This window comes from Ctenopharyngodon idella, chromosome 15, assembly GCF_019924925.1.
Source record: "Ctenopharyngodon idella isolate HZGC_01 chromosome 15, HZGC01, whole genome shotgun sequence".
Taxonomy (NCBI): domain Eukaryota; kingdom Metazoa; phylum Chordata; class Actinopteri; order Cypriniformes; family Xenocyprididae; genus Ctenopharyngodon; species Ctenopharyngodon idella.
Window position 1 is genome coordinate 3,026,918 of NC_067234.1, and position 27,687 is coordinate 3,054,604.

The 27,687-nt window shown below is 37.2% G+C and overlaps 3 protein-coding genes across 9 annotated transcripts in view; 1 reads left to right on the forward strand and 2 right to left on the reverse strand.

Annotated features, from left to right (window-relative positions):
- Positions 1 to 1,155: 1,155 nt before the first annotated feature.
- On the reverse strand, positions 1,156 to 7,508 carry LOC127495957 (G protein-activated inward rectifier potassium channel 3-like). 4 transcript variants are annotated; one of them, XM_051863438.1, is made up of 4 exons: positions 7,361 to 7,508; positions 6,083 to 6,300; positions 3,182 to 4,397; positions 1,156 to 2,330 (listed from the first exon to the last, which is right to left on the reverse strand). In XM_051863438.1, the coding sequence occupies exons 2-4, from the start codon at positions 6,245 to 6,247 to the stop codon at positions 1,981 to 1,983; spliced, it is 1,731 nt and encodes a 576-aa protein (XP_051719398.1). In that variant the 5' UTR covers positions 6,248 to 6,300; positions 7,361 to 7,508; the 3' UTR covers positions 1,156 to 1,980. The 4 variants fall into 4 exon arrangements, with proteins under 4 accessions (XP_051719398.1, XP_051719401.1, XP_051719399.1 ...); XM_051863441.1 differs by having other exon boundaries at positions 6,021 to 6,300; XM_051863439.1 differs by lacking the exons at positions 6,083 to 6,300; positions 7,361 to 7,508 and adding an exon at positions 4,934 to 5,067.
- Positions 7,509 to 7,711: 203 nt separating this feature from the next.
- On the forward strand, positions 7,712 to 18,777 carry igflr1 (IGF-like family receptor 1). 2 transcript variants are annotated; one of them, XM_051863443.1, is made up of 7 exons: positions 7,712 to 7,942; positions 8,342 to 8,528; positions 8,848 to 8,905; positions 9,604 to 9,766; positions 10,421 to 10,516; positions 15,347 to 15,499; positions 15,818 to 18,777. In XM_051863443.1, exons 1-7 carry the CDS (start codon positions 7,852 to 7,854, stop codon positions 16,138 to 16,140), a joined length of 1,071 nt encoding a protein of 356 aa, XP_051719403.1. In that variant the 5' UTR covers positions 7,712 to 7,851; the 3' UTR covers positions 16,141 to 18,777. The 2 variants fall into 2 exon arrangements, with proteins under 2 accessions (XP_051719403.1, XP_051719404.1); XM_051863444.1 differs by lacking the exon at positions 9,604 to 9,766 and having other exon boundaries at positions 7,919 to 7,942.
- kmt2bb (lysine (K)-specific methyltransferase 2Bb) overlaps positions 17,518 to 27,687 on the reverse strand; it is a 50,068-nt gene continuing 39,898 nt past the window's right edge. For all 3 annotated transcript variants that reach the window (XM_051863433.1, XM_051863431.1, XM_051863432.1), the window contains exons 30-37: positions 27,532 to 27,624; positions 27,125 to 27,234; positions 26,859 to 26,996; positions 26,465 to 26,717; positions 25,848 to 25,955; positions 24,705 to 24,788; positions 23,974 to 24,103; positions 17,518 to 20,363 (exon numbers count right to left, since the gene is read on the reverse strand). In XM_051863433.1, coding sequence (XP_051719393.1) covers positions 20,088 to 20,363; positions 23,974 to 24,103; positions 24,705 to 24,788; positions 25,848 to 25,955; positions 26,465 to 26,717; positions 26,859 to 26,996; positions 27,125 to 27,234; positions 27,532 to 27,624 — 1,192 coding nt within the window. In that variant the 3' untranslated portion in view covers positions 17,518 to 20,087. The remainder of the gene's footprint in view (positions 20,364 to 23,973; positions 24,104 to 24,704; positions 24,789 to 25,847; positions 25,956 to 26,464; positions 26,718 to 26,858; positions 26,997 to 27,124; positions 27,235 to 27,531; positions 27,625 to 27,687) is intronic.

The window sequence follows — 27,687 nt, forward strand, 5'->3', positions numbered from 1 at the left end:
AGTGATTGCTTTGAACAAATATTAACATTATTAAAAACATATTTTAGCTAAAATATTTGTCACAATATTGTGTGCCTTTTACCCCGTGTGTGGGGTAAAAGGCCCCCCTCGCCACCTTATACATTTATAAGATTTTTAAACAAACCACTTTTATGATTTATTTTCACACAAAATCTGTTACTCCATAAATGTTCAATACAAACCTATATTTTTTTTTCTGCAATCATACTCTTTGGGAGTAATGAAAAGCATCTTTTTCTTAAGGTGTGCCTTTAGCCCTGTTGTACCCTAATATTAAGGTTGAACCACTGTAGTCACATGAGCTGTTTTAAATATGTCTTTAGTAGCTTTCTGGGCATCTGAAAGTGTTAATTATCTTGCTGGCAATAGAGGCCTCACTGAGCCATTGGATTTCAAGAAAAATATCTTAATTTGTGTTCTGAAGATGAATGAAGGTCTTACAGGTGTGAAACGACATGAGTAATGCGAAGTAATAAATGACATAATTTTCATTTTTGGGTGAACTCTTTAACTCATGCCAGCAGCAGTGTAGCAGATCTAGTCCACCAATAGTAAACTTGTACATTCAACAAGTAAACAAAATGTACATTCCATTCTTATCAATAAATTCTGTTTATATCTATTCCGAGAGTTGTCATGATTGAAATAAATGAATAGTTTTTGTTTTCTGCACTTATAACAATTATTGTAAAGATGAACTAACACAAATATTTCTATCCTTGCTGGAATTCAAATAAAAAAGTTCTCATTTGGAACAATTATGACAGGTTTTAAAGTAAAAAGCTTATTTGTTGTAAATTATCAATAAAACTGCCGTAAGAGCAGAAATTTTTAATGGCCATTAATGGTGAAAGATGCTTAATGGTGTAGTTGCGGCATCAACCAGCAGGGGCTGTCAAGCAGGTCAATGTTGCACAGAGAAAAGTTAGTCTCTCAACTGGCAAAACATTGCTGTGTGGTGGCAACGGCGGGTGGAATGTGACCTCTTTGTTGGCGACAATATCCTTTACCATTAGAATGCCACCTTGATGATTATCATATCTTACTGCAACTCTGTACATCAAAAAATAACCAAACGTTTCCCCAACAATATGGAAATATTTTTCGAGTGTTATAAAATGTACTGGAACAATGTTTTGTGTGTGTGTGTGTGTAAAATACATTTATTTATTTTGTTTAAAACAGCATAGACAAGAATTTCTAGAAAAATATTGCATACTTCTTTGTGGAAACTATTGGTCTCCTCCACACTATTATCATATTTATTCTTTTTTATAAATGTATAATTTAGAAACTTAATTTAGGTCACTGTAGTCATGAGAAGGATTGTTACCAATTATTACAGTCTGCAGATTGTGGGCAGAGTTTCTAGTCCTAGTTCTAGAGTTTCACGAAAATCGTGTATAATGGCACAGACTCCTTCATCATTAGTGATTTTTTTAGCTTCAGAAGAATCCATTAGAATTCTTAGAACTTTGGCTAATATTCTGTCAAAGTTCTCTCAAAATTATGAACAAATTTTCTTTCAAAGTTATCTGGTCTTTTAAAACATCAAATCATTAGCACAAAATATGTACATCATGATTCATTAATGGAACCTTTTTCTGAAACATTTTAGTTAGACGTTTGTCTAATGATTTTAAACGTTACTTAAGCCTACAACTTTTTCAGATGGTTCAGAAAACATTCAAAAGTAACATTTCCATAATACTTGGGAATTATAATAGGCTCAGGTTTTCATAACCAAGAAAAACGTTGTGAGTACATTCCGAAATAACGTTTTCATAACTTAATGGTAACGTTTTGGAGCTCTCTCGGAAAATTCGGAGAATACAAATTGTAATTGCGAGTTCCAAGAGGACGTCAACACTTTATACTGTTCAGAATTTGGTAATTACGGTAATTTCGACATGGCGTGAACGCACCTAAAGTGGAGCGTTACTATCGCACTCATAACAACTACAAAGAATCGCATTCGTTGACTTCTGACACTCGCTCCTCCTGGATGTTGTGGATAGGGAAAATACATGCTCCTGTTGGTTTCACGGTGTCGTCTTCTTGATCGTCCCCACCCAATTTCCAGTTAACACTCTCTTTGAGAGATTCCTGGAGTTCTAGTCCCACTTGCAAAGTCTGTAGGTGGTGCGCATCTTGCGCGCTGCACGGCGGAAGAGGCACCGGATATGTACTGTGGAACCGTCTCAGGTCGACTCGGAACGCCCCCTTCTCCAATGTCATGCACGGCTCAAAGCGGGCTCCCCATTCGATCTCAGTCTCGATGTAGGACGTCTTTGCTTGGCACATCATTCCTGTCAAGAAAAAAGTTGTCAAACGATCTGAGAAAGCATTAGGTCTTATTATAATAACGTTAAGTTTAACCACAAGATGGCACTATACCGTAATAAATCACACCACTGGAGCTGAGTCTCCACTTCAGTAGATTCGTTTTTATTTGTGTAAGAATATATGTTTGAGAATCTCATAATTTATTTATTTGAAATCATTAAATTGTAACATAACATAATAATTAATCTCACATCCATCCAGCCAAATTCTCATTACCTTTATCTATTTAATGGTAATTCTCATTTGCTGTAACCAGTGGGGAATTCAGGTTGATTGGGACACTTTTTTCCATTGGGATGACTTGGAAAATGTGTCCCAATCAACCTGAATTCACCATATTGTTGACTAAAACGACTGAAATAAAGCTGAAATAAAATATCAAGATTAGATGACAACGCGTAAAAAACAATTGAAAATTAGAAATAAACTGAAATAAGTTGAAGTTGAAGTACTAAAATTAATAAAACTAAAACTGAAATAAAAATAAATTAAAGTTATAAAGAAATATTTTTTAAAAACTAATAAATGAAAACTGAGAAATAATAATAAAAAAAAATGTTAATTTAAAATGGTAATACATACTCTAATAGTAAATAAATACTAAAACACAGACTACTATTTATAGTACAACAAATATGTACTACTTTACCACTACCCAAATATGTTCTTTCCAGGTTTCTGTAAGATTCACAAATGTGGCAATTGGCAATGTTTCATTTTTGTAACATTTAATTTGTTGTTCCTATACTATAGCACTTTAATACTTTGCTTGGTTTCAAACTCCCCACTTCTCAACTTCTGTTTGTAAAGACACCTGTGGCTTCCACAATGCCCTCCAAGATGACAATAATCTCAAACTGTTGCTTCCGTAGCTGCTCCGGCCCAAGTTCCCAGAAAGGACTGCTGGAATCGATAGTGTGTTGAATGACCTGTGGCTCCACCAGGAACAGGCGGTCAGAGCCGCTCTCGTAGCCCAGGTCGATCTCAGACTGCTCCAGCGGTAGGAATTCTCCCTCCGACGTCTGCCGAGACTTGATGAGTTTAGCTCGCACTTTGGCATCCACCATGTGGCTCTCACGCAGGTCGCCGAGTCGGAACATAAGGCAGAGACGGTCATCACGGTTGGCCACAACACAAGTCCGACTGAAAAGAAGCGTTTCGGCTCGTTTCTTGGGGCGTGAAATTTTGACGAACATGCAGCCCACCATGAGGGCATCGATCATGGATCCCACAATGCACTGCGCCATGACCAAAAACACACCTTCGTAGCAGCGTGGCGAGACCGTGCGCGCGCCATAACCAATAGTCCTCTGTGTTTCCACAGAGAAGAGCAGCGCTGACACAAATCCATCTACGTTGGGGTAGCACACATCAGTGTCAGCAGGAACTTCAAGATCTCCACGCAGGAATGCATTTAGCGAATAAAGCCCTGCAAATATAAACCAGGTGACTGCATAGCACATCATGAACACAAAGAGAAACCATCGATACTGAAGGTCCACAAATGAAGTGAAGATGTCAGCCAGGAATCGTTCTCTCTCAGCCATGTATGCCAAGTCTACACGACACTTCCCATCTTTGGAGACGTAGCGGCACTGCTCGCGAAGCTCCGGGGGGTAAGTAGGAGTCTGCGCGCTCTCGTTCTCGATTAGCTTGTTGCGTGCTTTAGAACTGCACTCCACATCCCGTACAGGAGTGCCGAGGGCACTGCGGGATGGGGTGCTGCACAGAGGGCTAGTGCATTGGCTTGCCATGTTGGGAACGCTAAGAGCATGGCGGCAGCATGGACGAACGTTCGCCTCACGCAAGGAGCAACGCCTCATCATCTCCAGCTCAGCCTCGGTGGGGGCGCAGATAGAGGTTCTCTGGGCGCGGACGTACCCACGCTGTGGGCTGTATGGCAAATCTGTGGTGCTCTTGTGGCGGCGCATGGACACACACGGTTTGGAAGCCTGGCTTGGCATGATGTCTGGCAAAGGAAGGGGATTTCCACCCGTTGAATACGGTTGATTATTGCTCTGTGGGAGTATCTGGAAAAGAACATGGAGATGATAACAAACATTTTTAGTGGAAAATCTGTAGCAACTTTTATCATTGCACTGGAGTTTTGGAGGATTCGGTCAAGCCTCAGAAATCTTTTTTTTTTTTTTTTTTTTAATATTATACAAAGTTTGAATGATGCAAAGCATGAAGAGGCTTTAACCATGATGTGTTCATTGACACCAAAGGCTATTTATTCTCTTGGATCTCATGGCCGATTGTTAGTGTTGGGAGCAACGCATTACAGGCTCTCCGACCTGAAGCTCTCTCGGTTATCTTAGTCTTAGCGTGGCGCCAGTCCAGGTGTTTTTTCAAGTGCTATTTCTAGAAAGTTCCCCAGTGCTGCACATAGATTGCAATATTACACTTGACTACAACGTTCTTGTCCTTTTCTCTGAAAATAATGAGAGTAGCTATGTCCATCTCACAATGTAGAGTCCATCTCTGCAGTCATCTCATATATTTTACTCTCCATCTATGGACTTCAGTTCACCCAAAAATGAAAATGATGTCATTGATTACTCACCCACATGTCGTTCCACACCGATAAGATCCTTGTTCATCTTCAGAACACAAATTAAGATATTTTTGCAATTTAACCACCACTTTCAAGGTCCAGAAAGGTACTAAAAACAGAACACCGACTCATTATTGGCCGGCTCGTGCGTCAGCATCACACACATGCGTCGTGCTGCTCATGAACACAGCCTCGGCCAATACTGAGCCAGTATTCTGATGTAGAACCTGGTGTCTATGGACGAGTCATATACCTCTCAGATTACATCAAAAATATCTTAATTTGTTTTCCAAAGATGAACGAAGATCTTGTGGATTTGGAACAACATGAGTGTGAGTAATTAATGACAGAATTTTCATTTTTGGGTGAACTATCTCTTTAATGCGTAAACATCATGGAAAGTGCGCTAGCCGGATGTGATTTAAGCTTTGTCAGCTGAAGATCCAAGTTTGATCTGAAGCTGAAAAAACGTACCAAGCACAATGTTCTTTCACCATTCCTGATATTTAACACGCACTCACAATGTTTGGCATGGTTTTGTGGCTATCAGAGTGGAAACGAAAGCTGCTGCTCTCTGTATGTTTTTACATCGTCTCCGGGCGAGTTCATATGTAAATTGAACCCGCCCATAGAACCTCCCTTTGAAGAATTCAGGACAGAAGTGGTTGAAAAGTGGACAAAAGAGACGGAGTAAAATACCATGTGGTATGTGTTTCCCTCGTTTACTTGTGATCCGATCGACCAAAACGCATCTTAATACCAGGTTTAAACAGAGCCTATGTTTCACTTAGTGCTCCACAAAAGACTGAAAAAAGATTTTGAATGACTTAAAGGGATAGTTCACTCAAAAATGAAAATTCTAATAATAAATAATAGTAATAATAATAATAATAATAATCTTCCTTTCTATATTTTTCACAAAGGCAAATAGTTTGAAAACAAAATTGGACCCCATTGACTTTTATTTTATGAAAAAAGAGACATTTTTACTGAGAAATATCTTAGTTCTTTCTTTCCACAGAAGGACGTCATACAGGTTTGGAACGACGTGAGAGTGAGTAAATGATGACAGAATTTTCATTTTGATGTGAACTACCTCTTTACGAATGAGTAAACGATGACAGCTGACTGTTTCATCATGAGGGTGTGTTGACCCACTGTGGAAATGTACATCTGGTTGCGTATTCCATCTCCAGGTTTGCTCAACACAACAAGGCTGGATTTGGGCTTCAGATTGTTGATTGTTGCTGGTCTGGTCCTGGCATCACCTGAGGTCCCTCTGCCATCTGTGACAGGAGCGCTTCTGTCCTGTCCACTCAGCATGATTCTGAATATGGCACTGCTTTATGCTATGGAGGTGAATCTGGCTCCAAAACCTAGCCAAAAAGAAGAGATTGTCATATGTTTCTCTATTGTATGAAATAATATTAATGTACGTACAATTTCACTGCTTAAGTGCAATTAATTGCTAGAGAAACACTTCCATTTTACAATATATATATTTTTTTTAAATAAATGTTTGTCAAATGATTTATAAAGGAAAATATATGCACTGGACGTGAACAAAGAAGGATGGGCTTATAGGAAGCAGTCAGACGGCTCTAAGCTTCTTTATCTGCTTGCTCAGCAGGATCTTATCATTTCCTATCAGGAAACAGACATTAATATGTTTACATGAGCCTCCAATAACCTTTACCCAGATGACAAAGGCATACCAAAGGTTTAACTTGTCATTGCTTGCATTTTTTTAGTAGTTTTGGGGGTTACTGGACTGATAAATGCTGCCGTGGCTAAATCAAGACAAGTGTAGCCTATCTTGATTTAAGATTTAAAAAGCAAGACAAAGCAATACTTTTTTTGCACTGTGATCAATCAAAAACATATGTTGTGCTCATTGGCATCAAAAAAAGCAAAAAAAATATAGTTTGAACAAATGTCTTGTTCTGAAAAATAAAATGCAACACCGTGCCCTAACGCGACGCCGCGATACACGATAAAAGGTATCTGAAAGTAATGTAACGATGGATAATTCACCTCAGATCGTGAAAATAAATAAATGGGCACAAGAACGTTCAAACCGTCAACTCATTGTGAACAAACAAGTGTATTGTATGACAAAGATCGTTTCAGTCACTCAGGATGTACTTTAATGCTTAACCTGTGTAATATTTATATATTTTATTATGTACTGATCCATTTTATTGTGACTGCTGTGCGCTTCCCAAAAGAGGCCGCCTCACGCTCTTCTGGTTGGCTGTGGTTTTTCATTGATTTTGTCGCGTCTCGTGTGGACAGACAAACTGCCTGTCGCTATAATCTTATTGCATCGCAAGTTTGGTTAGAACACGGCTAAAATAAAATAGAGAATTTTATGTAGGCTAACTGTTTTTTTCTTATCAAATAAAAATACATAAAGAAAGAAGTTTTTTTTCTTACCTAAGTCTAGTGTTATTCCAGCAACAGCACTGGACATTGGGCAGCTGGTCTCACAAGCAAGAACTGAACATCCTGGATGTCTCGACTGTGGACATCAAAGTTAATCGTGATCAGCTTATCTTAATCCAGGTGTCTCAACAGACTAGGCCTACAGCAGAAAGGACAGATCAGTAATGTCATATCGCCCTTGGAATCCATATCATGAACATGATTAGCTCTCTATCAGATTAAACTGAAAAACAAGATGAAAATATGAAAATAAAAGCAAAAGCATTTGATGTTAATATGTTAAGAGAAAATGTATGAATGTATAAATATAAGACATTTTTAGACAAGGAGGTGCTTTTTCCATTGCTTTGTAAGTTCACACAACCCACTCAACTCCTCCCTTTCAACTCACAGCTGGTTATCGTTAAACAGTCACTCAGAATAGTCTAGTGCAGACACCACGTAAAGGAAACGTACACTATCACTACACACTATCAGCGTAAATGACTTCAAAAAAGTGTACAGATGGGAAATTCTGGAATTCTGCTCTGCATCAATGTCAGCCATGTAAGACTAAATATAACATCCAAGCAGGTAAGTTTCGTCTCTTAGTCCATTAGGCTATTTACATGTAAACAGGATGAGAATGAATAATTTTCTAATTTTCGTGGCGCAGATTGTTAATATCGCTCAAAGCAAATATTTTCTAGTCATTAGTCAATTATCTAAAAGACTTTCAAATAAAATATTCGAGTTTTTTTATGATATATTTGTGCTATAGCCTACAAATGTATAGGCTAATAAAGTGGTATAGCCTACTATCTACAAAACTGATCGCTATGTTACGTTCATAAAGATAACTCGTCGTCTGTAAAAGTAGTGACCGACGAAAATGCGCCCAATTATAATCGTTTTAAACTTTGGAAAACCACTGAAGCATACTTGTTTGAAAAATAATAATACATTTTACTCATAGTTCTGTTTTGACGGCAGGTTACGAATTTACTGAAAACTGCGGGTGGTCCGACGAGCAACACCAAGTCGGCTTATCTCACAGAGCTTGCAGGGATGGAACATTTAACGACGGACATCACATTAAGTGCCAAAACTGTCACCCTTGCATGACGACACAGTTTATAGCATGCAGCACCGAATTTGACACCATCTGCTGTAAACAAAGGTACATTTTGCTTAGATTTTTTAATGTTTTTTTATTTTTTATTATGTTCCTACTGCTAGTTTTGTCTGTAGCCTATTGTTTTGTTGTTGTTTTTACCTACACTAAGATAGACTTAATTTATCTTACGGAGAAGACTATTGCTAATTAAAGTATTGAAAATCGAAAGCAAGTGCTACGGTATCGTTTTGATTACCCATTAAGTAGCCTGTGTATACCAAACATCATTAATATACAGTATAAAAGTGAGCTTTAATTCTGCGTGTCTCTTTTATTCCTATAATTATTGACATAGCCTATATGTTCCTGATCTTTTTTGCAGTGAACAGGTTTTCAATGGAAAATGCATCCCTCAGCCGTTGCCGACCACAGTAATAACAGTAGGCTATTTAAGATTGTTATATTAACTTTTCTTCGAGTTAGCTCTCCCTTTGTCCAACAGTGCTTTCTCATCTGAAGCAGAGAGATATTAAGGCCCCGTCCACACGAAGCCAGATCTTTCCCTATCCGATCTTTTTTTTTTTTTTTTTCCCTCGTCTCAAGAAATATCTGCGTACACACGAAACCACTGAAACGACTCAAAACGATGTAGTATACATGCCAGACCAGTATGTGGCGCTGTAATTCTGCCACAGATATACACTTAAAACAGGGAATAAGACTTGGAGCATGCGCATAAAACTTGCACGCTGTATACAAACTTTAGTAAAGCTTAGAAATAACACTTTATTTTGGCTCAGTAGCTTCTGCAGCACGAACACAAGCATCTAGAATGTGTTATTGTTGTTGCTGTTTTGTGCTGTTAGCGGTGTCTGACTAGTGTCGACACGTGGGGTGATGACATAATCGTTTCACAAAATATACGGATTGGCTGTACACACCAAAACGCAAAGGGCGCCGTTTTCAGATTTATCTGAAACCTTCTGAAAACCTTCTGCACCTTCTGAAAACGCCTATCCGATACAAAATTTGTCCGTATACACAGAAACGCGTTTCCGTGAGGACGGGGCCTAAATGAGCTAAAATTAAAGCCTGATACATGCCATTTTCATAGTGTAAATTGTTTTTCTTTTTTTAGACTGTGATGAGTAGTACTTCCTTAATAACTACCTCTGTTGGCAGCTTAAGTAGGCCTACCTCTCCAACACCCCATCAAAGTTTGCCTCAAACCCCCTCTCAAAAACCCTCTCAAAACCCCTCTCAAACCCCCACTCAAAACCCTTCTGCCATAGATTTGACAGGTAATGTTTTGCATTTCTGTCTTTATTTCTACAACAGTTTATCATACTACAGTTTGTGAGATTTTTTTAAAAATGTTTTTGAAAGAAAAATACTCATCGAGACTGCATTTATGTGATCAAAAATACAGAATTATTATTATTATTATTATTTTCACTGTAGTCTTCAGTGTCACATGACCTTTGAGAAATTCTAACAATGATTTGGAACTCAAGAAACATTTCTTATGAGTGTTGAAAACAGTTGCTTGATCTTTTTGTGGAAACCCTGATACATGTTTTTTTTTTTTCCCAGGATTATTTAATGAATAGAAAGTTCTAAAGAACAGCATTTATTTGAAATAGAACTTTTTTGTAACAATGTACAATTCTTTGCTGTCACTTTTGGTCACTTCAATGCATGCTTGCTGAATTAAAGTTTTAATTTCTTAAAAAAATGAATACTTACTGAACCCAAACTTTTGAACTATAGAGTACATATTTACAGTATATCAGTATTCAGTGCTTGGTGTTGATCTGTATCTGTGTCTAGTTTACATGTAGCCTTTTCAATACAAACACACACCATGAGAGAAAGAAAAATAGAATATGATGGATTCAATGTTAAACAAAAGCAAATTTGATGTTTGTTTGTTTTTTCTTGTGCAATCTTTGCAGGGATCTATGTATTTTTAGGGATTTTATCCACTCTCACTCTGCTATGTCTGTTCTTGGTTATCAAGAGGAGGAGGACGACTAAAAATTTGAATGAAGGTCAGTCGCTGGAATAAACATTTGGATGATATCCTGAAATGAAAATCAGTGTTTCCTGTTACGTCTGGCTGAGGCTGATCAAAGATAAATTTAAATTAGCAACATTAAGACTTCCAACGCATTGCTAAATGCGAAATCAGTATTCAAAGAACAAGAAAATAAATAAACAAGTAAATGATCTACGTAATATGATGTTAAAACTCAACTTTAAATCCCCCCTTCAAAGCTGAAAAGTGTGTAGTTTTAGATGCTGACATACAGAGCCAAATACAAGTAAGCCATTCATAAACTGCTTCCTGTAAGACCTGTGTTCTCTCAAAACATTCACTCTGTTTTGTTTGTTTTGGGCATGACTGTTTTTTTTTTTTTTACATAATTATGTATAATGGGCGAGTGTTTTGGAAACTTGTATGAAACAACAATCCCTATTGGTGGGAATAAACCTATTGGTGATTGCAGTGGTAGTACAGCAATTACACACTTCAGTTTTAGGAAAAAAGAAGGTTCAATAGGGTTCAATAGAATGCTATTGACTCAATTTTAAAGGGTTAGTTCATCCAAAAATGAAAATTCAGTCATTAATTACTCACCCTCATGTAGTTCTAAACCCGTAAGACCTTCATTCATCTTCAGAACACAAATCTTTTTGATGAAATCTGAGAGCTTTCTCCATTGACAGCTACACAACTACCACTTTGATGCTTCAAAAAGTTCATAAAGAGATCGTAAAAGTGCCCTATATAGGCAAACGGCAGTAACTTAATTTTGGTCGAAAATGAGTTATTGATATTTTTGGGACATTCAAGACCTCCTTTATCATGTGGATAAGTATCTTGAGTCAATTCCATTGTTTTTTTTTTTTCAAGAAATTAATAATGGGTTGTTACTAAGAGTAACTTCCAAAAGTTCAGCAGAAACCAAGGCAGAACACTGTAACACCAGTTATCGCTCTTTGCCTTTGTTTTGGAACGCTCAAATTGAGTTAGGGTACTCTGCTATTGTTTAGCCATTGTTTAAAAGTTACTGTGTGGCCTGGAAGTATGGTATCCTGCCTTTGTTTTACTGTCCGTTATAATTTGCTGCGTTTAAACTACGGTGCAGCCTGTGTCATACGTCACTGAAGCACTTCTTACACAAACAATACCGGAATAAAACTGTAGGTAAAACAAATGGCCCATTGCTCTCGAAGGAAAATGATGGTTGAGATGGCTTTGAAACTTAGTAATTTTCATTACTAAAACATCAAATTGCCAGATTTAAAGTGTCCTACCTATAAAAAAAAAAAAAAAAAAAATCTTTAAAATAATTTTTTCTCAGTTCCCACATTCTAGCGAGTTAAGGTCTTTTGCCTTTGTAGGGCAGAAAACTAATCCATATGAATTGAGTGATTTAGTCTGAAGAGACTTGATCACTTTATATAATGAACAGATTGAATTTAGGCTTTTATTTACATATAAACATTGATCAGTGAACATAAACAGAAGCTCAACCGAACCTGCTTGACGCATGAGAACAAACCTCTTCCGGAAGCTCAAACATGCTCCGTAACACACAAGAATGAACCTCATTGGTTCTCGCACGAGTCAAGGTGTACCACATGGCCGCTATACCACCTGACCTCTGTAGATTCATTTAGGCGTTGATAGTGGTGCCATAGAAACGCATTATTCCCGGTCCAAGGACTTGAACATCTCCGAATATAACGTCACTTGTTATCATCTCAAGATTCCGGTAAATACAAGGTGCCGTGAACGCAGCATTAATTGCCAAAAGTATTGGGACACCCCTCCAAATCATTGAATTCAGGTGTTCCAATCACTTCCATGGCCACAGGTGTATAAAATCAAGCACCTAGGCATGCAGACTGCTTCTACAAACATTTGTGAAAGAATGGGTCGCTCTCAGGAGCTCAGGGAATTCAAGCGTGGTACCGTGATATTGCACATGTGGCAACCTAAGTCCATTCGTGAAATTTCCTCACTATTAAATATTCCACGGTCAACTGTTAGTGGTATCGTAACAAAGTGGAAGCAATTGGGAACAACAGCAACTCAGCCACGAAGTGGTAGGCCACGTAAAATCACAGAGGGGGGTCAGAGCATGCTGAGATGCACAGTGCGCAGAAGTTGCCAACTTCCTGCAGAGTCAATAGCTACAGACCGCCAGACTTCATGTGGCCTTCAGATTAGCTCAAGAACAGTGCGTAGAGAGCCTCATGGAGACGTGTTCTCTGGAGTGACGAATCATGCTTCTCTGTCTGGCAATCCGATGGATGAGTCTGGGTTTGGCGGTTGCCAGGAGAACGGTACTTGCCAAGTGTTATAGTGTGAGGTTGTTTTTCAGGGGTTGGGCTTGGCCCCTTAGTTCCAGTGAAAGGAACTCTTAATGCTTCAGCATACCAAGACATTTTGGACAATTTCATGCTTCTAACTTTGTGGGAACAGTTTGGGGATGGCCCCTTCCTGTTCCAACATGACTGTGCACCAGTGCACAAAGCAAAGTCTATAAAGACAGGAATGAGCGAGTTTGGTGTGGAGGCCTGACCTCAACCCAATAGACGCCTTTGGGATGAATTAGACCAGAAACTGTGAGCCAGGCCTTCTAGCCAACATCACTGCCTGACCTCACAAATGTGGTCAAAAATTCCCATAAACACATTCCTAAACCTTGTGGAAAGCCTTCCTAGAAGAGTTGAGGCTGTTATAGCTGCAAAGGGTGGGTCAACTCCATAATAAACCCTATGGATTAAGAATGGGATGTCATTAACCCTTTAACTTTCACCCCTAGATGGAGCCAATGAAAAAATTATTTTTCTTAAAATTCTTATTATTGAACATATAAAAAATGACCTCAAGCTGTTTTTTGTCAAAATTTATGTTTTTATCTAAAAGATATAAAACTCTACCGTACGATTGAGATGTCAGTTTATGGTAAATCTTTTTTACATTTTTTTTTACATTTGCGGTACTATTTTATGGGCTTTTCTGAATAATAAACATAACTGTAACAGTGTTAGTATGTCTTAGATACCTTCCGTAATTATCAGGGTCCACATGAAATTAAGTTTATTTAAAAAAAAAAGAAAAAAAAAAAGGGGTTTAGAAATAAATAATACATTACATATTGTGTTGTGGTGGTCAATATAATATCCAGGCCATTTTCAGTGATTTTAATTCATAACCATTTCAATAAATTCAGCAAATTTCAGTAAATTCAGGTATTATGGCAATTTAAAGCATTTTTCACAACAGGAATACTGCAAGTTTTGTAAAATATCTAAGTCTATTTATCGTCCATACATTTTTTTTTAGTCATTTTACTTGAGCTCCTGAATGTTCAAATCAGAGTTTTTCTAATTTTTTGGTTTGGCTGACAGGTACAACCAACCATTTCAGAGTGCTTTTATACATGTGTTACTTTATAAGCACTCTCTTATGTTCTGCTGAAGCTTGCGGTGTGAAACGAATGCAAATACTAGCTACATTTGCTTGATTTCACACATTGTGAAATGAATTACCAATATTTGCAAAATGGACACTATTGCTGTTGCCATAATAGTCTTCTTCTTCATCAGTTTTCTCTAAAAACTTGCAAAATCACTGTCAAAGTACTACATTTGAAGAAGAATTTAGTTCGCCACTAATATAAAAAAAGTATATGTCCTTTATACCCTGCATAGTTTAACTTCAACCCTGATAAAAACTCACCTGTTTGTAGTTTTCTAGTAATCCTGAAGGCATTGATTAGCTGGTTCAGGTGTATTTGATTAGGGTTGGCGCTAAACTCTGCAGGACAGTGGCCCTCCAGCACCGAGTTTGCCCACCCCTGTTCTATATGAATGCAATCCAGACATGCTATATCTGCCATTTTTGGCATTGCAATGCACATTTTGCGTGTCTCCTTAATTAAACACACCTGATTAGGGTTATCAGCTCATTAGTAGTGACTCAAAGATCTAAAATGGGTGTGTCAGACAAAGGAGACATGCAAAATGTGCAGTGTTGGTGGGCCTCCAGGAATGTGGTTGAGAACCACTGGTTTAGACTCTACTCTACTAACTACAACATTGTGGTTTGATTCCCTCCTTAACTGATACCCTGTTTGACCCTATTATTTGATGACCGATCAGCAACTTCATTCTTTCGTGTGACCAACTGAAGTGTGCGAACTGATGCTGTCACCTGAAAATTGAAAAGTCCCATCCCTCCATGACAAAAGCAAACAGTGGGGTGGGACAATAGAGCTGTGGAAGATTTTTGTCTCTTCTTCTTTTGACTGATTTTTTTCACACTCAAAGTAAGGTCTACCGTACGGTTGAGAAATCAGTTAAAGGGTTAAAGTTCATGTGCACGTAAAGGCAGGTGTCCCAAAAGCTCTCAGATTTCATCAAAAAGATCTTAATTTTTGTTCTGAAAGTCTTGTGGGTTTGGAACGACATGAGGGTGAGTAATTAACGACAGAATTCCCATTTTTGGCTGAACTAACCCTTTAAAGAACCCAAAAAAGTTCTATATAAAGATACATTATAATACTTTCATGTTTAAGGGTTACTTCGTTTTTTACTTATAAAGTATGTATATAAGCTGTTTAATTCATAAAATGTAATTCAAATTAAAAGTGAATTAAAACAAATGAACTACAACTAAATCCATAAAATGATCCCATAATGGGAACCCCTAAAAGTTTCTACATATGAAGCGCCTGACAGATTATATATATATATTATAGAACCTCATCTTCTAAGAGTGCAAAGTCTTGAGTGCTACTTTGAAATAATGTGTTTCACAAGATTAAAGGAAGGAAATAACAAGAATTTCTCATGTTTAACAGAATTTCAAAAATGTTGTAATGGAGCTGATCAGGAAAGCCTGTCCAAAAAGGGAATTGACAGATATGAACCGACCTCAGTCTCATACAACATAATCAAAGAAAGCGACAATAATGATCATATGACTGGATCAGGATCTGGATCGTATCTGTTAGGTGGGTATATGAAAACAAACTAACTTTGATTTGACCCTAGATGAAACCACTCCTTTCAGGTGTTTACACAGTAAATACACAGGTGATTTTCCATAAACACCTCATTTGGTAACTCTCTTTCGATTAGTTCACATTCTACTAATATAAATAGTAACTTTGCAAATACATTTCAACTTATTCTACTAACCCTAACTCTAACCTAACAATGGTACAGTAAATTAATGGGTTAGTTGACATGTAGTTGCAAAGTAGTTAGTAGAATGTCTAAAGTGAACTATCAAAATAAAGTGTAACCCCTAATTTTATTTCTATTCATAGCTCCTGAGGTCCAGGGTAAGCCTTTGAAAACCGTGCTGAACAACCTGGATGTTCTTGAGGATCTCGTGCTGGTATTAGACCCGGACATCTCTGGCGCTAAGAATACACGTCACCTTGCTGCTCAGTGCTCTTTTTCCTTTGCCTGGATCAATTATGCATATTCCATGAAGGATCACAAAAGTCCCCTTGTCGCTGTTTTGGAGGGTGTCGTCACCAAGAACCCAGACTGGACCGTCGGACACCTCGCTGAGCTGTTAACAACTATCGGTCGCAACGATGCCGTGGAGATTTTGGCAAAGCTCCCTGCTGGTGTTGAAGAATAATTAATGTGGTATTTTAAGAAAACAAAACAGTATTGTATTGTTTAAAGGTGGGATAAGCTATATTTCAAAAACACTGCTGGCCAAGTACACCTCTAACAATGACGCTAAACACCACATTCTCCATCGGTCGTCAGTGCGCAGTGGTTTGAAATGGCTTACCCCACCTTTAACACACTCTCAGTGCAATTTGTAATTATTTCACACTTTGATGAAATCATAAAACAGTTTTACTGATAATGATTCTGTGGTGAAGTAAAATACTACAGAAAAAACTAATGTAATTTCTACATGAAAAAGTTAGTTCAGGCAAGAAAACAAATTAAATGCTATATATTAGTACTCAATTCAAGATGGGAGAAATTAAAGCTTAAATATCAATGATATAAAACCTACTTAACTTTTCTTATGCTGGTGTTCCCAGCATAATTGTCATAGTTGTCATGAATAATTAATAAGGTTAATTTTTTTTTTGCTGTTTTCCAGCTGTATTTACATTGTTTTATCACTGCTTTTGTTAGGTTTAGTAACTTGCGATTTTGTGAGATCTGGAGTTCGTTTTCTACTCACAATGACACATTCATGCTCAAAAATAATCTATCGAATGTTACCGCAAGTATTGAAGTCTCTGATAGCATAATAATCAGCATATTTAAAGCATATACCTCAAAAGCATGGTTTAATTCAATGTTATATTATTTGAGTAAAAAGTTAATTTTGTTAAATTTACTAATTTAATTTCACTAATAAATATTTACTTAATTCCTTTATGAATGTTAAGTTCAACAGTAAGTAGATTTTACTTGATAATAACAGTTACGTTGTACCAAGCAGTAGCAGTAAAATTTACTTAAAATGTGAAAAAGTTTTTTTTCTCTCCAGTGTATATAGATTGTTATATTTTTTGCACATTTAACTCCAGTATTCAAAGACATACAATGTTTGTACGTGATGCATTGTATGTGAACAGTAGTTTTGACTGAAAATGACGTACATAGTATAATGAGTAACAGATGTGTAACCAAGGGTTCATATGGAAGCTTTTACAATCAAACAAGAAAGGAAATCCCCCACCCCTCCCCCTCCCTATCCCCTTCTAGTTTCCGAAATATTCACTCTAGAAATCTCCGTTTCACTCCAATTTATCATGCCAATTAATATTTCACATTTTGGCTTTTTATTAAATTACTATTCCAATTCCTAAAATAGAGTCCTTTAAAAAGCATTATAGATATAGTGAATGTGATCGAATTGTTGGCAAACAAATATTTCAAGTTTTGACATTGTTCATTTCTTGACAGGATTTGGCCACAAGCAATATATTTAGTTATTAGTGGTGCACAATTGATGCTTTTGTAAAGACCACAATAAATCTTGAACTTTGTTCAAACATTTTACATCTTTATTAAGCAAAAACATTATAAATAAAAAAAAAGTGCATAGAAAAATTAAACAGGTTTAGAAATATGTATACAACTATTTACAAACTTAGGGGTCGTTTGTACAAGGTAGCAAAGACTTTTTTTATTTTTTTTATTCATTTTTTAATTTTTAAGTCTTTCAACACAACGTTGTTGTTGTTGTTTTTTAAAATAACCAACACAGACAGATTTTTCTTTTCCCAAAAAGCTCTGGGATACACATCATCACAGGAGGTCCTGACTAGTGCTTTGCATCCTTCATTGCACACAAGCCAACTCTGCATGACAGAACAGACCAAGCAAATCTAGTTTTGCATTAGTATTACTTGACGTTGTCTGAACAGCTTGAGGTAGAATCCTTGCAAGTCTGGGGTGGTTTGATTAAAATCTGAGATCCACTAAATTTCAGGTTCTTGATGGAGATGTCCACCTCACACAAAACGCACGAAACGAAGAAAAAGAAGGAGACGATAACATGATTTAGGAGAAGAGAACTGCTCCTTTGAGGAAGCCAAATAAAAGCAGACACATAAAACAAACAGCTGGCTCAAAACATCACCTTGTATAAAAGGCCACGTTGCAAGAACTCATCCTCAATGTTCAAGTTAAAAAAGGAAAGAAAATGGAGAAAAGGTTTAAAAGAACAAAAAGAAAACCCTGAAGAAAACTCTGATAAGACCTTGGTCACATACAAAAAGCACAGACCTATGGGTATAAACTGCCATAAAGACAAACAGGAATAAATAGAACGCTCCTACAGTCCGAACAATCTTTTATACGATGAACGATGGCACCAGCTTGATTTTACCTACATGAAGATGATAAACAACTCCAAATCTTTCAGGGAAAATTAAGGTGCCGAGTGCCACCATCTGCTGAAAAACTTTCAATAACTCTTCTATAAATATATATAGATTCTGTAAGTCAACAGTATACATCGGTCCTACATCTATAGGACACTTTAAGCAAGTAAATGTAGAGCTCCAATTGTATGTGCAATTGTGGCAAAAAATGATTTTATTGCAGGAAAAATCCACGATGTCATCACACCTTTAAAAGCTGTGACGCAATGAGGATGCGGTTAGTCACGATTAGCTTAAGTAGTGTCCTCTACTACACGATGAAAAGAAACACCAATATACTTCTATGTTCTCCAGGCATGATTTTGTTTCGACACAAGGCTCTCAAGAGGTATAAAAAAAAAAAAAAAAAGCACAAACATGCTAAAAAAAAAATGCTCTGAGTATTAGGAATGGGATTTGAACACACCATAGACATGTGGGCATATTGTTAGAAAGCATGTCTGGTTTCGTTATTTTAGTACCGGTTGCGGCAATTACAGCTTGCATCGGTTTTCTAATGAGACATGAAACAGGAAGCATGTAGTTTCCCCTTTAGGACTTATGTTTAACTTAGCACCATGGAGATCATCAAGTTTAAAAACCACCTATACAGTTTTAGACCAAAAACAAAGTGTTTAGAGATGCCTATAAAAATGCAATGAAAAATAAATTACCAAAAAGAAAATGTTAAAAATAAAAGCCTTTGAAAAGATTATAGGGGTTTTCAAGCGAAAAATCTGTCACGGATGAGAAGACCACTAGACACTTCAACAACGTATCAGTGAAACGCAACAGAACGTGTCTGTTATCGTCTGCCATGCGCAAGGAGTGGATCCATGTGTTATACTGAGGGGTTTACAATGTTGTCCTGAGCAGTGCGAGTCTTTCTCAGTTAAAATAAAATCGACAGATGCAGATCTGAATTAATACGTTCACATAATTTCATTGGAAATGTGCATGTTTTTACAGAGTATCTTCACTGCTGCTAAGCTTTCACAAACTACGTGGTCCGCACTGAAATCTTTCTCAAGCACAGAGACGATTCTGTTCAGATCTTGAGAATCCAGCACTTTAGGTTTGGCTCAAAGATAAAGAAAAAGGGATGATGTTTGAGATTTAAAAGCTCAGTTACAGGAACAGAACGCCCTGAAATCTTGGCAGCGGCCATTTCTATTCAGCTTTTAAAAAGCATAAAACACCTACAGGAATAATTTAAAAGTAGTCACAATTTTGCTGCAAAATATACGACTCTTTTGTGCCGCTTTTTTTTTTTTTTTTTTTTTTTTGCTGCTTATGAGCTGGTTAAAAAAAAAAAAAAAAAAAAAACTGCTATGACTGAGACCGGGATTATTTTCAAAACCTGATAAAACATTTAGTGAACCACAAAGAATACAGCACAATGTTCTTGAAAGGCCATAATGTTTCCACACATCATCAAATCATGCGTCATCTGCTTTACTAGACTGAATGGTCTATGGGTCAGCAGAAATTATGATTCAAGGACAATGGCTCCACAACAGCTGTTTAAAAGTTAAAGGCCCTTTTAAATAAAGGACTTTCAAATTGAAGAGGTGACTCTGTTAAGCTTTGAAACCCTCTCCTTGGACACCCTTTACCTATCAAGCCTCGGCCCAGTGTTTTTACCCGTCTAGCTCCATTGCCACAGCAAATTTTCCATCACTCATCCTCAGTTTAAGAAGCGTCGACAGCGCTTGGCACCACAGTTGCAGCCGAGCTTGTTGCTGGCATCTTCAATGGGGAACTTGTAGTCGTAGGTCAGCTCTTCTCCACGGTAGATCTTGCGCAAGGCGAAAATGACTATGTGTTTCTGACCCTCAACGTTGATGACTCGAGAGTAGCAGTTTGGTTCACAGGAGTGGTTGATGAACCGCGCTGCATTTCCGTGCATCGTGGCATCTACAACGTCAAAGTCGTCAATGCGGAACATATAGCATCCAATGCCCTGGTAAGAAGAGGAGGAAAGAGTTGGGTAAGATATTCTGTGTAAGACTCTGACACAAATCTAGTACAGGGTGAACCCAAAAGATGTATTTATGTAATGATAAATAAAAATAAACAATATAAATATAAGACATAAACAAATAAAATTGTGACCTGTGCTGGCAAAATGAGTTGGAATGCACATGGGCTAATTTCGAGCTACAGGCAAAACAAGTGAAAAATGTCAATTTTGGTTGAAATTGAGGATCACACAAAAAAGAGTTCATTAAGCACTCGTCTAGCGATCCCAATGATCCAAATAGCAATTAAACATCTAAAAGTATCTTTATTTGTACGTTTTTTGAGAGGAGTACCTTTCCTTTGTCCATGAAAAGTGCAGTTTTTCTTTGCTCGCTTCTCGACAACTGGCGCTTCCCCTCAGCAAAAGTTTGGTATCGTTGTAAAACGCAGCATTTCAACTTTGTTAATATTCATAGTGAATTCTCGATGGCACGAGTCTGAACCAATGAAATGTGATTTTCAAACTTATGCTGATGTAAACAAAACGATCTTCCTCACGCTGACTGACGCATCCGAAGCGCTTGCACAAAGACGCCTCAGACAGCGCACGATCCTGATATACACATATGAATTACAGTATCTCAAAATATCGGTCTTGGTGAGTATTCACGCAGACATTATCTGTTATGTCTTAAGTGAACGTTTGGTTAACAGTTGGGGAAAAACATCTGATGTGTAACATTATGTTAGAATTAGAGCCGTGTGGTAGTAGGTCTTAATATACAGGCTGCCTGATTCAATAATGTTAATCAAACAATTGTGGAATCGTGTATAAAAAAAAAAATAAATTAAAAAAAAAGTTTAGGTTTAATTTTAATCAGAAGAAGAAAGACTAGTACAATACTTATTGGGATAATAAAGGAATTGAAATGACACATTACAAACAATTTAAAAGTCGCCCCACATGGGACTCGAATCCACAGTCTATGGATCTGGTGACTGACAGTCAACTCATTGCACCACTGGCCAGACACTTACACACACCTGCCAAACTTCAGTAGTTCATGTGAGAATGATCTCACAATGAAGATGTTTTTTATAAAAAAATGCACCACATGTTATATTTATTAATTTTAGTTTAGATCATTCTAGGAAACACTCAATATCTGGAACAGAAGAACTTTTTACAAAACAACCAATTAGAATGCTAAGCTAACTAGCATAAGACAACAAACAGAGGCAAGGTCACATTCAGAGACAAATATCTCGGGAACGGTAGCGAATATCAAAAATACATTCAGTCATTTCTGTGCAGCTCGGCCCAAAGATCACATGAGCTGATTTTGGACAGAATTGAACAAAATTTGTAGGAGTAGTAGCGAAAAAACTTTTTTTCCATTTACTTCAATATGGCGGACAGGTACATTTTAAAGAAAATGACAAATGACACATCGTCAGAATCGGCATAAGCCAGGGAATAAAATGACATAAAGCATACACATTTTGGATAATGTTTTCAAAAGTTATAAGCGTTTTGAAAAAATCGTTATATCTGCGGAACACTAGGTGGTGCTGTGTTTAACCTTCTCAGGTCCCTTCAGGATATTCTGATGATGATACGTACCAATTTTTGTGAAGATGTGTCAAATTGTTTAAAAGTTATTGCAATTTATGACAAAATTCAAAATGGCGGACACGTGGCTCATCCGATATTGACAAAATCAGTATAGTCGGAATCAGCATGATCCAAGGAATCCATAGACAATAAGATCATGATTTTCTAACAAAGTGTTCAAAAGTCATTAGCCAAAATAGAATTTTCCAGATCTCATGAACTGTAGGTGGCACTGTTCCCAAATTTGGTGTGTTACCTCAGATCATGGTTCCGATGAAGCGCACCAATTTTGGTTTCGATTGCTCAAAGTTTGGCCAAGATACAGCCTCTAAACCAATTTTGGGTCAACCTCGTTAACTTCATGACATCATAACTTTTTTTTTTACCCATAGAAAAAAAAAAATTCTGTTAGTCATTTCTGTGTGGCTCAGTCCAAAGATCATCTGATCAAAGTTTGGACAAAATTGGACAAATTTTGAAGGAGGAGTAGCGATAAAACTGCATACTGTACTTTTCAAAATGGCTGTTACTGTAATGGGCTGAGACTTAATGTAAGATGTTGCATGGAATCAGCATGAAGAGACGAATCAGATGTACTAAGTTTCATTTTTCTAGATCAAATGGTTCAAAAGTTATAACCTTTAGAATAGTGAAATTTTGAACTGGTGGTGGCACTATAGAGTTGGTCATAGAGACTCCAAATTTGGTTCAATGACATTTCATGAGCATCTCTACAAATGTGCCAAATTTCATCATTTTCTCATGTTCCGTTGATAGGGCTGCCATAGACTCCCATTGAGGAAAAATAATAATAATAAAACTAACGATTACAATAGTGGCTAGTGTTGTCACGGTACCAAAATTCTAGTAGTCCGTACCAATACCATACAAATTTTACGGTTCTCTGTACCAATTTCGGTACCACAGCAAAATCTGTTGGAACTATTTTACTATTTTATATAGCCTATTTTAAAAACATTAAATATGGTAATCATACATATAAATATTTGGAGCGTGTGTGTATGTTTGTGTGTATATATACCTCAATGAATTAAATTTTGAAATATAAAAAAAAATAATAAAAAAAATGCTCAAACGTCCATTTTGTAACAGACGTGCGTGTTTATTTTAGCTATTCCTTCAATGAAACGACACACTACAGCCTGTAAAACTATAAATAAATATTGGTAAATAATGGTAATCTAAATAATAAGAAAGTTAAATATTATTTAAAAAAAAAAAAAAAAAAAAAAAACCCACAAAGATGCGTCATATAGCCTACTGCTCTGCTCTTTGAGAGGGATGTGGGACACGAGCAGGAAAGAGACCATTTCGCTTTAATAATATCTTCATGTTATCTCCTGATGTTACAAGGAACTGACACTTGTTGTAAAAGGTCTGAAGAGCGAGTTTTATCTTCACACATTCAGGCTATATTTGATTTAGCGCTTCCAAGGAAAGCAAAAGTAAAAATTACCAGCGTGTGTAAAAAGCGCTATACAAATAAACTTGACGCGCCTTATCAAGTCTAATAACAAGCACAAACTGTGTTAAATAGAAACTGATGTGCAAGCAAAAAGGTTTCTGTCCTACGGTGTTTTTTCTACTTTACCACAGTAAAGATTGCGAATAGCCTATAGTAGGCCTAAAAGCGAACGAAAGGAAGAAACGTTTATAATCCCCTGCGTGAGTGAAGATTTGGGAAAAGAAACAGAGATTCCATGTTCAGTGGAGTAACTAATGGAATATTGTTAAATTCTATGCTAATCGGGTGACCAGATCGCGATTCGCAAAACAGAATACAAAGCTTAAATTTATGGACTCACCTACCTCTCTCATTCGGCATGAACCAAAATGTTTCCACGGCTGCGATGTCACATTTAATTGCTAACCTATTATTTCTTTTGTAAACAAAGCTTTGTGCTTCACTCGTGTCATATTCAAGTAAATACTGGCACAGCCCTATCAGTGGGTACCTTGCCACCTTTTAACTTACCTTGCCATCGTAATACTTCTCACGCTTGTCCGTCAGAACAGAACGAATAACAATGCCTGAATACTCAATGACCATCTCCCCTGCTTCGATGTTCCGCTTGCAGAAAAGCCCTCTTCCGTGAATCGCAGACCTATGATGACAATTACGGTTACAGGAAATGTGAACTGTTTTGAATAAAAATACTGGCAACACAACCAAGGAACTGGGAAGAAAAATATTTTAAACTTTAGATGCCAAAAGTTCATTCACATTCAATTTTTACAAATACAACAGAGCAAAAAAAGACTAAGGCAAAGGGTTGCAGAATGATTCCAAAGATTATAAGAAAATTTCTGTGGCAAAAACACATTCCCCATTTATATTGTAAGCCACATCTGAACTCCAGACCTCAGTACATCATTACAGGGATAAAAAGGACATATTTCCAGCAGATCCTATGGTGTGTATTTCTTAAAATTAATAGCATATTTATATATTGCCACGCCATCAGGGTTTTTTTTTTTTTTTTTTTCCCACAGGTTCATTATTGGGAGATCACCTGGAAACATTAGCTAAACATTTCCTTCTTGTGACTGGTTAAATCATCTCATCATATATGGTATGCTAATGCAATTTTGACTTCTGCAAAATGTAAAGACATGTTAATCTTTTCTACTGATGCTGCTCAAATTTGGAGAAGAACAGAAACTATGACTCAGTTCCTCAATTGAGGGTTAAAACCGTTAACCCACCTGTAGACACCAACCGCTTCCTTGGATGTCCTCTCCAAATGTCTAAAGCGCATCGCCATAGGAAGCTCCAAACTTGTTGCACGTCTGTAAAGAGCAATTGATTTTATTCGTCACGTGAACCAAGCCACAGTTTCATAATATATCATCCCAAAAGGACAATACTGGCAGAATTATCCAAGAAAGAGGAAATACCATCAGCGAAAAATAAAAATAAAAAAGGGGAAAGGAATATAAAGGGCACATTGTCATGACAAAAAAAAAAAAAAGAAAAAAAAAGCAAAAAGCATTTGAACTTTAGTGCTCACGGTAACCCCATTATAATACTTTTGATGCTTTTTCGGATGTTACATTTGGTGTGCAAAGTTTCAAAGATAAAGTGCATGATAAATGTCATTATTGTCTCCCAAAAGAAAGAACCAAACTGCCTGAAACGAGTTGTTAGAAATTCAATTCTTTTCTGCATGAATGTACGTATGGTTGTAGCAAATTTGCATATGGTCTTCACTGGCTGCCCGTGAACAACATCTACTCAAACCCTCAAACACTAACTGTAGCTGAAGCCTGGAAGAGTTTGGTTCGTGTTGTCGACATGTCGAGAAGACGCTGTTTTCGGCACTGTAAAAAGCAAATCCACTATGTATTTGTATTACTTTGTATACAAGTGCCGAGGAAGCCTCTGGAGCCGAAATTCAGATATGGTAATGGGTGTTTTCGTTTTCGACACATGCTATAAGTGGTCGACCAATCACAACAGACTGGCCCATCTGACCAATCAGAGCAGAGCAGGCTCTCAGAAAGGAGGGGTTAAGAGATACTGGATCCTTTAGCGAACTCGCTTCAGACACTGTGAGAAATGAGGTGATGCTGCAAATGTATATTATGAGAAAATTAAAGTGTCTATGACAAAACACAATTAGGAACCATTAAAATAGCATAATAGGGGCACTAAAAAAAAAAAAAATGTTTTATAAAAATACTATTTGAAAGTAAATCAGCAAAGTGCTACATCATGCATATAGTGCCGTAGTTCTGAAAACATATTGATGTTATATTGTGAACCTCTATCAGGATTTTCTCATAACTCTTGTGCGTCATATCAGAGAAACAAAACTTTCATTCAGTAAAATTCTAACAAATTCTGACCTGGTGGATTTAAGAAGAACTTCATCTTCTTCCTCATCGTACAGGTCGGTGTCAGGAAGCTGTCTGTGCTGTGACGCCAGGAAGTTAAACATGTCAAAGGTAGACTTCCTGTGAAACAGGAATAAGAGTAGGTGTGAGCAGTTTCACTCAAAAAAGATCCCTTTTTTTAGGCACGCAAATGTACGTCACAGAACTTATACTTCTAGATAACATCACTTCTTACTCTCCAAGACAAATCTATGTCTATACCCCTTCCCTACTGTGGTATGGTAACCAAGAAGCCCAACGTAAAACACCTACTCCTCCCTTGTTGCTAGTTATTAGTCATTTAGCAAACGCCTTCTTATATAAAAGCTAATGATATAGGGACAGTCCCCCTATAGCGACTCACACTTAAGTTCCTTATTTAAGGCACGACGTTCATCCCAGTAACTGGATTCTAAAAAAGTCTATAAAAGTCGCTTCAAATAAATTGATAAAAGTGGCTTTAGAAGTTGGTAAATTGTTTGTTGCCTTGTAAAATTATAATAATAATCAATTTTTTTTTTAAAATAATTAATTATTAATTACTATGTTACTACCACTTCATAAATAAACAGTTAAACCAGTGAATTGACCTTAGGTAGACTTCAGAGCGGGCACAGCCACTTGGGTTAACGGGCAGATCTTCCTCCTGACTGGCCTGCTTGTGGAAGCGGAAGGTGTGGCGTTGGCAGCATTTGGCCCCCTGGAGCTGTTCCACCAGGTAGACTACGGCATCATGTAGCATTCCCATCATACGAGCCCCGCTCAATCCTGAAAAAGTGAGCTGCCTCAGTCCAGCAACAGCACGGGCTTCCTGGACCCCCTCGATAACAGTGGTCCAAGCCACTGTTGATAATTTTGGGAGAAAAGAAATGTGAAGTTAGTAATTTTTTGGTTCAGAAATACATAAAAAAAAAAAAAAAAAATACATTTACATGCACATTTACATTTTTTTTTCCAACCACAGGCTAAGACATGACCTCCTACCCTCAATGCTGTCTGCTTCTACACTGAAGCCGTCATCACTAGCGATCTCAAAGCGTAGGTGGGGATGGTCTCGGCTGGGAGGAATGTGCTCTTCACCGTCTGAGGGAGGCATCTCGTCATCTGAACAGGACAGCATCCCTAAAAAGAAAGAATATCTTTTAACATCTCATTCTTTGATCCATTGAAAGACCTTAAAGTGAGCAAAACTGAATTAAAAAAAAAAAAAAAAAAAAAAAAAATTACATTTAACTTAAATTAAAATATACCTGAGTATTTGTTCCAGTCAGATAGTGCACTACGGTTAGGAGGATCCCAAGTTGCTGGCTTGTTGCTGTCTCCACCTCGAGGCAATGAAAGGCGATCCCAGGGTCCAGGCCTAAAATAAAATCAATCATAGGTCACATTATAGTGGATTAGTCAGGCCATGTGAGTGTCTGACATGTTCTTTCCATTGCAATCATTTAACGTTAGCACTCAATCAAATGACATACATTAGTGGAAACGGTGGAACAAACGGACCACATTAAAAATACTGTGGTATGTGTTATTACTATGAAAGTATTCAGTATTCTTACTTTAGAATTTTAAACAGACATGCGGTGTGGTGTGATGTCATGTATGTATGCAATGGATTTAGTGTTTGAAAAGCAAAAATTTCCATTCAGTGGCTCACCTTGCACTCTCAGAGTCACTACTTCGCTCTTCATTCAGCTTGTCCAAGTCTAGAATTCCCTTGACAGTTGGGGTTTTTATGCGAACTCCATACCTGCAGAGGAAAAAAGACAAATGAATATTCCATGCAGAGTTTGAAATGACAGAAAATATCTTT

Coding starts and splice junctions, on each gene's coding strand:
- igflr1 (XM_051863443.1), top strand. CDS start 7,852: ATGACTTCAAAAAAGTGTACAGATGGGAAATTCTGGAATTCTGCTCTG. Junction 9,767..10,420: donor TTCTGCCATAGATTTGACAG/GTAATGTTTTGC, acceptor CAATCTTTGCAG/GGATCTATGTATTTTTAGGG. Junction 10,517..15,346: donor GACTAAAAATTTGAATGAAG/GTCAGTCGCTGG, acceptor CATGTTTAACAG/AATTTCAAAAATGTTGTAAT.
- LOC127495957 (XM_051863438.1), bottom strand. CDS start 6,247: ATGCTGAGTGGACAGGACAGAAGCGCTCCTGTCACAGATGGCAGAGGG. Junction 4,398..6,082: donor ACCAGATGTACATTTCCACA/GTGGGTCAACAC, acceptor GTTCTTTTCCAG/ATACTCCCACAGAGCAATAA. Junction 2,331..3,181: donor GGGCATTGTGGAAGCCACAG/GTGTCTTTACAA, acceptor TTTTCTTGACAG/GAATGATGTGCCAAGCAAAG.